The 12,274-nt window shown below is 33.7% G+C and overlaps 1 protein-coding gene across 1 annotated transcript; it reads left to right on the forward strand.

Annotated features, from left to right (window-relative positions):
* The first annotated feature begins 10,497 nt into the window (after positions 1 to 10,497).
* On the forward strand, positions 10,498 to 12,178 carry LOC104906459 (uncharacterized). The gene is made up of 2 exons (XM_010695214.4): positions 10,498 to 11,111; positions 11,809 to 12,178. The coding sequence occupies exons 1-2, from the start codon at positions 10,620 to 10,622 to the stop codon at positions 12,070 to 12,072; spliced, it is 756 nt and encodes a 251-aa protein (XP_010693516.2). The 5' UTR covers positions 10,498 to 10,619; the 3' UTR covers positions 12,073 to 12,178.
* The last annotated feature ends 96 nt before the right edge of the window (positions 12,179 to 12,274 follow it).

Genomic DNA, 12,274 nt, shown 5'->3' on the forward strand with positions numbered 1-12,274 from the left:
TTTTGATTTTGTCCAGATCCTCCTTTTCTTTCGAAAAAAGGGAAGGAGAGTATCCGAAAGATTACCCATTTTGTATTTTCAGTTGTCTTTAAAAGATTGATCCATTACCTTTCGGACAATTTGATTCCTATAATACTCCTATTTCTCTACTTCATTTCCTACCATATACTATTATACTAAAGATAAAATTACTTAATACGAACTTAAAATTAAGAGGAGAAACAAGGTAAAATTTTGTGAGGATGATGGAGGAATCATATGAGAGCTTACACACATTATATGCTTGGGAGTATGATGTACACTAGTTAATGAAGATTAGATACTTTTTTATATCTTTTGATTCGTATGTTCTTTAATAAATGAAGATGGTATATTTAAAATTTCGTGTGTATTTGAAAATATCATGCACATTAGACACCCAAGTTTAAGATTAATTTCGCAATTATCTATTTTTTTTCTTTTCTAAAGAGATTAAAAAAGGTAAGATATTATAATTTTTATCCAATCTGACTCGGACATAAATAGCTAAAATTTCAGAATTAAAGAAAAATCAAATTGAAGGCTGAACAAATGATGAGGATCATGTGAAATTGAGTTTAATTAGTAGAATAAATGTAGCTAAAGTTTCCATGCATGAGAGGAAGAAATTATTGGAGTTATATGAACGTGGGCATCTTCTAAATTATTACATATATGTTGACTTCTATATTGTGTGGATAATACTAAAAGATTCATATATTTTTGATACTCCAAATTGAACTAATGAATGTTTGAGAAGAAAAGGAAGAGAAGAATCTGACTGACACTTATAATCACATATTCAGTGATGGCCGACCAAAACACAATATAATGTTCTGGACCCAGCCTGGTTAATTCTTCGGTATAAATGCAATGCCCCATCAATATTTACGTGACTTTCTTTATTAACACACTGAGGTCTGAGTAGTACTAGTGAATAGTGATTGGTGGTGGAAGGACCATCGCTACGCTACTATTCGCTGGATTTCATACATCTTTAAACTTAATCATTAGAAAAAGCACAGGTTGTTGCGTTGACCTTTTCATAAAAGTCATAGTATATAAAAATTATTACAAAAGACCGTTTAATCTATATAAATATATTAAAAGGCGTGCGAAAAAAAAAAAAATCAAGAAATTGAATAGTATAGGTTTGATCCCGAAACTTCAAGTACATATACAGAGGGGTAGATGAGGGTGTGCAAGGAGCCCAACAGCACAGGGCTCTCAAAATTATAAAGGTCCCAAAATATATTATTTTGAAAATTTTACTTCATATTTCAAGAAATTAGTCTTGTTTTGCACCCTTAATAAATTTGTCAATGATTTATCTTTAGATTTTCAACTTTTCATCTTTAGAACTCTAACCTTCCATCTTTATTTTCTATAAATTTAGGGGCCCAATTTTCATATTAGAACCGGGGCCCCAAAATCTTCAAGACGGCCCTGAACATATACTAAAGTCTTAACCATTCGGCTAAGTTGTATATAGTGTTATTATCATAAAATATTATGTTAATAATTAAAAAAATTTCTTACCCGGGGCATAGCCCGGGCCTAATAACTAGTTTTAATATAAAAGTAGACTTAGTCACTAAATGAATTAAACGAATCACCGAAAGAAATTAACCTAGTCATTATTGCGCTGATTTTCTTTTTAATATTGGGCTAACCATTGCTTAATTTTAATTTAAAAGTTGACGGTTTCTTACAAGACAAACTCCTTAGTATATTGTTTGGCCGATAATACCGCTTAATTTCTTTGATAGACTTTATCCCTTTTCTTTATATTCTTATTCGACTGATATATTTGCAAATGCACATCTTTAATTATATATAAATTTGTAATTACCTACGTATAAAAATTTAATATTATTAAAGTATTAACTGAGACAAATCAAACAAGACCCTATTGATCAAGTGAGTTTCATCTTTGCTCTTATTGGTCTTATTACCCAAGCTTTGGAGAGAAATTCACAGGTTCCAGACTCAAGAGGTTTAAGGCAGGAAGTTTTTATTTGGTGGCAGACTTGCAGCAACTTCGAGAGGGTTGGGTGAGGCTCAATACAAATGGTAAAGCTAAAGGTAGTCCGCGACTTGTCGATGATGGCGGTTTTATTAGAGGTCACAGAGGCGAAATCCACGAAGTATTTGCAATGAATTATGGGATTTGTACGTGCACCAGAGATGAATTTTTTGCGGTATTGAAAGGTTTGATTATAGCTTGGGATGGGGGGCACAAAAAATTTACAAGTGTCGATGGACTCAGAGGTAGTAATACGCTTGTTGATGGATGAGGTTCTCGTCCACTCTCCATATATTCATATTATTTGCAAGTGCAAGTCTCATGAATGGAAAGTAGAACTTGGTCATTATTCCAGAGAAGCTAATTAGGCTATGTTAACTGGTTGGCTAACCTTGGTGCTCAATCAGAATCGAGGTTAATGTTGATTGAGGTGATCCCCACGGATTTTCATGCTATTTTATTGGAGGACTTGGGTGGTGCGGCTTGGTCTCATATGGTACTAGATACGTCCAACGTGCCTTCTAGCTAGTTTCTTTTAGTTGTAGTAGTTTAGCTTTATTTTTCTCTTTCTTAGTTCCTTTTTCTATTTTGTAGTTTGTAATTTTTTTTGTTTGTACCAAAAAAAAAAAAAACACAAGACCTTATTACCTTACATGGCTATGTTTTTCTAGTGATATTGAATTTTTTTTGGAAAATTCTATATTATTTCAAATAGTGTCAAGATTCTAATTAGAAAAACCAACAAGAACGGAAAGACTACTTTATTTTTAAACTAAAAATGTTATTGGGAGCCCTACTTTCTTTATTGAATACTGTATAGTATTGAAATCTTGACTTCTTAGAATAGAGAAAGAAGCTTAACTTAGTTTTTGTTGGGTAAAAAAAAGTAGCATACCAAATTCTTTTACGTGAACTTTGCTTGAACAATATCATTAATGCGCATCAAATCAAAAACACGTATTATTTCTGAACAATTTGCTATATCATTAAAAACCCGTTATATCATGTAGAAACCCACAATAGCATGCAGAAACTTACTATATCATTGAAAACATCCTATATCACGCTGTAAAGTACATTATTTCTAAACAATCCACTATATCATGAAGAAACTACTATATCATTCAGAAACTCACTATAATATTTAGAAATTCAATGTATCATTCAGACACTCGCTATAATATGCAAAAACCACATGTTTCTATATGCTAAAACACATGTCATGCAGGAAGATGGTATTGTAACTCTAATCCAATCGTGTGGTTGAGATTCTATAAACCTCACTGTATGAAGTTAATATCAATTACCAATCCGGTAAAAACTAAGTTAGTGTACACCAGATCCATTAGTTTTCTTATTAATTAAAAAGTGGTACTACTTACTGTCAACAAACACATTTCTAAGATCACCATGGCTGAATTTCCAATTTGAATAACTACCCACCTATTATAGATGGGTAACAAACACGTTTCTAAAATTATTGAATTACACAATATGAATAGTCCTTTTATCGTCTTCTCCTAAATTTTAATATCTAAAATAAATCGATAATATAAAAAAGAAAAAAAGTAGTATGGAACATCAATTGATTCTAGGTAAACAAAGTATATATATAGAAGTATTTCCACTATTTTTTTTTTATTGCACCTTTTTGTTTTTGACACTATTCATCAACCGACTTTGTTAAGTTACCTTGCATCATTATATAAGAAAAAATAATATAGTCAAGTGGGGTCTTGTTAGATTTGTCTTAATACAAGGATTTCAAATTCTTATATCTTTTGCACCTTCCGTAATTAAAAATCTTGACGTTCAAAAAAGCGTCTCGACAAACGTGAAAAATAAAATAACGCGATTTAAAAAAACTGAAGAAGTATAATATACCTTATATTGTGAATTGAAAAGGATGGATTACTTTACATGTTTGTGATTGTCTTTGTAATTGATTGTCCTAATTAGACTAGTTCCACGAGTTATATGTCTCATGGTGTCGTATTGATTATTGATATAATTCTGTCCACATTTGATACCAATTTTATGTGTGCGTGGTGGTGATCATTTTGTGTAGGTCTACCAACTAATCAACAACTCAACAAGTGTACTTCCTTTTGCAGATTCTTCACAATTGAAATTTGATTTGTGCCATATTTAATTGAAAGCCATCATATTGTATCTAGAAACTAAATCTTGGAGGGCCTAGTTTCTTCACTTACATTTCAGTATGAAGCATAATTGTTACATACGGTTTTTTGGTGGTCCACATGTAAGAGTTCAATGAAGACAGTATACATTACTTCAAAATGCTTATGTTGAGCACTTGAGCCTCTCAATAACATCACTAGTAGCGACTTTGTCGTTTGATTGGAAGCGGACTACTCCCCCGGCTCTACTAGTGAAAATAACTTAGTACTTCTTTCGTTTTATTTTAAATAAATGCAATAAAGTAATATTTTATTTAAGTTATTATTATTATCTCTTCTAGGAATGCTTATCAGTCGTGTCGAGTGTGAACTCTTTTTAGCTCAACTCGTGTTCATTTAAGTTCATCCGAACTCAAGCCGAGCTCAAACTTGATGAACCAAGCTGTTATCGAATTGCTCACGAACAAGTTTGACCTATTTTTATCTTTAGTTTACTCGTCTTCTTTATATATATATATATATATATATATATATATATATATATATATATATATATATATATAATTATATAATATAAGGCAACATATGGGGGACACCAAAAAATAGAAAAAGGAAAAAAAAAATAGAGGATAACTAACTATTTCATTTGAATGAAAAAAGGGGGGAAAGTAAGACATTTAAACTGAATATCAGTTTTTTGAAAAAATAAAATCTAAAGACGGTTTTTCTACCCAATTAATTTTATTTTCTACTTCATTTGTTATCACACATTATCGCACGCATTGCGTGCATGTAAGACTAGTATATATAAGGATAGGAGTTAGCTCAAGTGGGTAGAGCGCTCCCTCTTGGCCCTTGAGGTCAGGGGTTCGATCCTTACCCCCAGCATTATGCGTTTGTGTAAAAATTGAGAATAATTTAGTCAAAACAAATTAATAAAAAGTGAAATACGCACAATATTTTGAAACACCCATAATAGTATGTCCATGCCAGACGTTTCCACCATATTGGAAATGTCCAATCTAGACGTGTCCACCACGAAAACGTTTGCCCAGGACGTTTCCATCGTCGAAACGTCTGCATAGGACGTTTCCGCCATGGTGGAAACGTCCATGCCAAACGTTCTGCGGTGACGCCCATAAAAAATCCGGCTTGCTTGTGGTGGTTTGCGTGGTTTCAGTGGTGGTATGCGTGACCTCGATAGTGGTTTGCGTGGCTTCGATGGTGGTTGTGAAAATGGAAGTGGTGGTTGTAAGAAGAAAAGAGAAGGGTAAAGTTAGAAATATTTGATGGAACCAGAGTGATTTTAAGTAATTTTGGAACGATGTTTAACAATCCCTATATTATGTGAATGGGGAAATACGATACAAAATTATATGATAAAGCCCGATTTCTCCAAAAATGTGCATGAATGATGTTCCCATAGAACATGCTTGTTTCCATAATCTTGTAAAAAGGTTTTATTTTCTTTATTTATTTATTTTTTGATAAGGAAAAAAGACTTAGGCAATCCACCCACTAATCAGGGGGCCAACCTAAAACATCCTTTCGGATGATAAAGGGAAAATCCATACAGTACGGGGGAAACCAGTACAAAAGAGAGGTGTAGAGATGCGCCTTTTTAGGCATAAAATCAGCCGCCCGATTTGCTTCGCGGAAGCAATGAGGAAACTGGCACTCCGAAAAGAAAGAAGCATCCAAACCTGCATCCACTAAAATGTTAGAGATCTCCCAAGGAATACGCCAAACTTTCCTCATAGAATTAATAACTACCAAATTGTCTCCCTCCATAATGAGCTGGGAAATATTCAGCGAACGAGCTCCTTTAATACCTTCACTAAGAGCCCAAGCTTCAGCTTGGACAATGGAAACATGGGGCCCAAGGGACTTAGCCCTAGCCAGCAGCACCTCCCCCCACTATTACGAATTACAAAGCCCAGAGCAGCATTACCATTACTTAATTTAGAGCCATCAAAATTAAGCTTACAAAAGTCCTCAGGAGGGGGGACCAAATAAGCCTCGCACCAGATCTCACTACCATCCTCTGGCTAATAGTACTGACAAAAGAAATGGTTTTATAATCTAAGGTTTCCCCTTCCCTGTATAATGCAGTTTACTGAATGTCCATCAAAAATCCCTTCTAAATGGGCCATAAAACCCACTGTTAAGAAAAGGAACAGATTTTAGCCCAACCGTTCTTAAATTTTGAATCAGCCAAATTTTACACGGCCGTGTTTCATTTCTACTCGATTGCCAATGGACACTTGTCCAGGCCTATTACATTGTTACCACTTACCAGGTTCTACTGAAAAATTTACAAAAATATTTCCAAGTATGAGCATTTTTTCAATAATAACTAGTTATTAGGTCCGGGCTATGCCCCGAGTAAGAAAAAATTCTATTTATTAATATTGTACTTTGATATGATAACACTAAATACAATTTGGTCTAGTGGTTAAAACTTTAGTACATGAATCATGAGGTCATGGGATCAAAACCTATACTATGCAATTTCTAATTTTTTTTATTGTACATGGATTACATGAACTAAAACTCCCTAGGGAGAGTGCCACGTGGCACCGTTCCTCGTTTACGCATGCCTTTTAATATATTAGTATAGATTTCAAATAGGAGACAAATTCTTAATGAACCTAGTCCACACTGATCTTTATTTTATAAGTCGGGGAGCTATGGTGTCCCCCAATATAATCTTAAATAAAGTATAAATAAAATAAATAATAAAAGACGGATTTGATTAAGTGATATAGGCGTAATCAACAAAATTAACTAGCCCAAAAAACATGTCTAATATTCAAAATTTACTTTTGTTTATGTCCAAAAAAATTATAAATTATGTTCTAAAAAAGTGAGACACGCATCGTGTGCATCAATCGCTAGTACTAATATAGACCAAAGGCCATACATAAAACGTATATTTGAAGAGAGGTCATCTAATTTCACGCATATTCTTTTCTTTCTCTTTTTCCTCTTTGGCAGTTCTCTATCCATAATTTTCTTCTTCTCTCACTCAACTTTAAAAAAATTTCGTCTTCGCTAGGATGAAGAGATGACTTCGTTTAGGTACATACTAGTTGCAACTTGCATATGCACGCGATGCGTGTGTCACAATATTATGTAGTTATATGCAAATTGACATGTTTCTTTTATCTAAAATTATTTTGATAGTGATGTAAATGATTGAGGTTCTTTTGTAAATGTTATTATCTTTTTAAATTAAAGGTGAATGATTTTTAACCTAGTCTAATACCGTCACGGTAAAATTTAGTCAATGATTTAATAATTTTCTTTTTAGCGACTTTAGTATAGTACTTTAACAATTATAGCTGTTAATAAATCATATTGTTTGAACTTTGTAAATATGAAATATTATGTTATCACGATATGTTGCTAACTTTTTTGGTTGAATATGTCAATCTAATTTGTCAAGTTATTAATGGTATTGGATATTCCGATCCATTTTTGACCTACTCATATGGCAAGTTTCATTGATTCTCATTTTTTAATTTTTTATAAAAAGAAAAATATTATTTTAGATTACTAAAGGGTAATTTTAGTTATTTCAGAAGAGGACACCACACCTCCTCCCTTGGCTTATATAATAAAGATTTATCTTATTTTTTATTTTATTTCACATTGATTTATATGTTTTCAAATTTTTGTGTTTTTATTTTGCAATTGATTATGTAGTTGAATTTTTGGGTTTGAGAGTTTTTTTTTTTTTTGTAGTTATCACATTTTAACCAGGCACAAATGCCAAAAGAACATGAAAACAATAAAATTTTAGTATGGTTTTGTTGTTTGTTAATTCAATCTGCTTGATACTTTTGTTAAGAGGATTGTTAAACATCGCCCATAAAGTACTTAAAATCGCCCAAAATATATATTTTTATAGCCCAATTTACCCTTTCCTCTTTTCTACACTATCCACCACCCCCACCACCACCAACCTACTGCCATTTCACCTTCTCTTTTCCCCACCACCCCACCACCATCTACCTTCCCACTACCACCGTCGACCTCCACTGCAGCCACCTTTGTGTCGAAATTTTTTTATACTCGAGAACGTCCCGCCATGACGTTCAGCCCATGGGGCGAACGTCCGGCCATGACGTTCTCGAGTATAAAAAAATTTCGACGTAGCTTTGAATAAGAGTTGAATGGTTTTTATTTGATTTTCTGGGAGTAAATCGAATCTTTTTTATAATAATCTGACTAAAAAGGAAAAATGATGAAGTGGAGAAGAAAGAAAAAGTGAAGAGTTTGTTAAAATAGTGAAGATGATATATTGATGTTTTTGCAGAATTTTTAACTTCATTGATGTGGAGAGAGAAATAGAGAAGAAGTAGTTGTAGTAGTAGACTAGTAGTAGTACTTGAGGTAGGGGTCCATACTAGTAGTTGCTAGGGCTAGTTTGGCGTGGCGCAGAATGCGTGAGCTCATTCAGGAGAGAGAGAGAGAAGCGGTTAGGGTGAGGGTGGTACGTAAACAGTGAAGGAGAGGGAGGGGTAATTTCAATGAAGGTGAGGGTAGTGGAGTGAGGTGCGTGGGTGGTGGTGGAAGTCAGGAGGTGAGGGAGATGGTGGTGGAAGGCAGGAGGTGAGGGAGATGGTGGTGGTGGCGGCAGCCAGGCATACAGGAGGTGAGGTGGATGGTGTTGATTTAAGAAAAAAAAAGAGGAAGGTTATAAATGTAATTGCATTGTTTTTTTGGGCGATTTTAAGTAATTGTTGGGCGATGTATAGAAGTTCAGTATCTTAATTGTTGGAGGTAGTCCTTGTGTTCAAGATGTTGGATCTGTTTTATGTTGTTGGTTAGGATTTGCGTGGCAAGAGATTTCATGGTTGGGGGTTTGTTTTATCCGATTTTGAAAATCGGATCATTCTTCATGATCTAACAATGTTTAGATTTCAATCTCGCTTGGTAATGATTTTATCAATCGTTGCCTTGACAAAAAGATATCTGAAGGCGGCTCTCTAATTTGTCAATTGGGTTTATAGCGTGTCAACTCATTTGAGTTTTTCCTTAAGGAGAAGCCTAAAATACCCTTCGAAAAGGGTATTGAGTCACAAAGGAATGTGACTCTTCCAGGAAACACGATCGTAGAATCCCATGTGACAGAAGGTCACTGGGATTGGTCCTGTTGCGAATTCCTAATCTCGCTGTTACTTTATTGCCTCGCTTTTGAAATCAGCCCTCTCCTCCCACTCCTTTCATCAGGGTTCTGGCGATCATCATCCACCAGCTGAATAGATTCATTACAATCATGTATCAACTCATACCTCTTTATCGAGCAGTTTTATCCTAGTTTAAGTTATTCATGTTTTTGTAATTGTTATGATAGAACGAGTATAACTCAATTAAGTTTCTTTGTGTTTGTTTAGTTGTATTAGCGCTAGACTGTACTTTTGTTTTAATTAATGCACATTTTCTCCGTTGTAAAAAAAAAAAAAGATATCTTCTCTCAGTAAAACCTGATGACAAGATCTACTAATGAAAGAAAAACTATGGATAACAATCAGTAGATCATTTTGAGAATGCACTCTTGAATAGTGGATGTTATGGAATAATCCTTGATTGTGATTATTATAAAAATACCAGTAATAATTGAGAAGTTGATATTAATTCTAAGATCATTTTTATGAAAAACATTTAGGAAAAATCGTAATAGATAAGTTAACTTTTTAGAATTTTTTCCTTACATAATGCAAAAGTGGGTTTTAATTCTCAAAATATGCCCCAAAAAAAAAATTCCCTGCGTACCGTCCACGTAGGACAGCACGCGAGAATTTTTTCTTTTTTCAACTTAAGTAAAATCGCTACTTGAAGTAGCAGTTTACAAAAAAAAAAAAAAAAAAAAAAAAAATTTGTGTGTGTTGTATACCGCTACTTCAAGTAGCGGTTCATTACTCAAGTAGCAGAGTTTGATTTGTGCTTGCAATATTTTGCCCATGTAAACTGCTACTTAGAGTAGCGGCTTATATTTATAAACCGCTACTGTGAGTAGCGGTTTTTGTGGGCAAAAACAAAAAAAAAATCAGTTTCTCGCGTGCCGTCCTACGTGGACGGTACGCAGGGAATTTTTTTTTTTTTGGCATATTTTGGGAATTAAAACCCACTTTTGCATTATTCAAGAAAAAAATTCTAACTTTTTAGCTACCTTCTTGCATTACGTTAATCTTTGGATTATTCCTTAAAAACCTTTTTGTTGGATTTTTTATTTGTCATCACATATGTATATTTCCGTGGACCCACCAATTTGAAGCTTGTGGCACTGATGAAAACAAAGATCCGAGCTTCCGAAACAAAAACCCAACCGCACATTTTTGTTACATTTTTTCTTCTTTTAATCCCCAAACAATAGAAATCAGAAATTTATTTGAGTAGAAAAGGGTTGGAAATTAGTAACTCAAAAGATGAGTTATCATGTTAATTTCTCCCTAAAACCTCAAAATCCATGTACATATATTCCTGCTAAAAAAACACTACCTTCTTCTTTACTGATTTCATATTGTTTATCACAACCAAAAGTACATAAAACCCATATACAAGCCCTATCTTCATCTTCTCCCATACAAAAAACCCAAGAAAATACCACATTTAATGAACCTCTAGAATTAAAATCATCAAGTAATTATAATGTTGAATTTAAGACTATGGGAGGTTGCAAGCTTGGTATTTCAAGATACCCAGATTTTGAGTATGATGCTAATGGTGGATTTGGGAGTGGAAGTGGCAAAGATGACTTAAATGGCAAGATTTTGGTTGATTTTGATGTTGGTAAGCTTTATATACCATCATTAACAAGTGGGACAACTAAGTTTTTGGGGTTGCCTTTGCCACCATTTTTGAGGATTGATATTGTGCCAGAAATCTTCAAAGGAAGCATTGATAAAGAGTCAGGCAAGGTTAGAGATAGTACAAGTTTATTAATTGAACTTTTTCATCTGGCATTTTGGTGTTATTTTTGCTTGTGCACTCTAGGTTATGCTTAATGAAGGATTAATAAGATGACTTTGCGACTATATACTCGCAACTAATGTGACAACAATTGGGGGTAGTAAGGGGTTAAAGGGAGCAATGTCATATTTTTACTATAATCATCTTTATACTTCCATTTTTATACAAAATTATTCAATCTTTTAGGTCATGTTGTCTAATTTGCTAGTTTTGAATGGTAAGTCGTGTGGCAGCATAGTATTTATTTAGCAATATAGTAGTAATTATTGTGGATATTTGTCGTTGCATGGAGTATGAGATTAAGGGTTTTATTTACAAAAAGAAATTGTTTACATATTCTTTTTTATATCCATATTACTTCGTTTTCATCGTTATATTATAAAAGAAGCATTTAGCTAATAGTTAACTAGAGTTAAAAAAGTATTGCGAACAAATGGCTTTAATTTTGTAGATTAGTTGGTCCTATCCCATTTCCATAAGAGGTTGATAACTTGACGTTAAAGAAAGACGTAAATGGTAACTGCTACATGAACAAGGTAGCATGTGGCAAGTATTTTAATATCCAGACGCCTTTTCTTTATTACATACGTACATCTATATTATGATAGCTGAGTTTTGTTGTTTTATGTACGTTACTTATTGTAGGTTGATCTTGAATTCAAGGCAAAATTCTGGTTTTCAATGGGAGCAATTTACAAAGCACCACCATTACTAGTTTCAACGATTTTGACCTCTGAAGAATCACAAGGGCAAATGAGAAAGGGGAGAGGACAAAGATTGGAGAAAGATGGAAATTGCAAGTTAGTAGGGGTGGCAACGGTTGATCCAATTGATGATATTTTCATGGACTCCTTCCTTGGCCTCCCAACTGAATGCCTTGCCTTTTTAAATGCCACAATCTCGCTATGAAAGATGATACATGAATAATCTATTTTGATGAATGTATAATCTTTTAGATTAAACTTTTTGTATACATGAAGTATATATCTAAGTTCTACCTTCGAGTTCTAGTTAACCCAGTATGAGAAGATTATTCGATCGTAGCAATACAAATCCTCCAATCATCTCTGTCACACTATCTTCATCATGCCCATATTATTGTGCGCTCTTA

This window comes from Beta vulgaris, chromosome 3, assembly GCF_026745355.1.
Source record: "Beta vulgaris subsp. vulgaris cultivar EL10 chromosome 3, EL10.2, whole genome shotgun sequence".
In the NCBI taxonomy this organism is placed as follows: domain Eukaryota; kingdom Viridiplantae; phylum Streptophyta; class Magnoliopsida; order Caryophyllales; family Amaranthaceae; genus Beta; species Beta vulgaris.

What these genes read in the sequence shown, in the direction of transcription:
- LOC104906459 (XM_010695214.4), top strand. Translation starts at nt 10,620, where the DNA reads ATGAGTTATCATGTTAATTTCTCCCTAAAACCTCAAAATCCATGTACA. An exon ending in TTGATAAAGAGTCAGGCAAG is followed by an intron (nt 11,112 to 11,808) that starts GTTAGAGATAGT and finishes TACTTATTGTAG; the next exon opens with GTTGATCTTGAATTCAAGGC.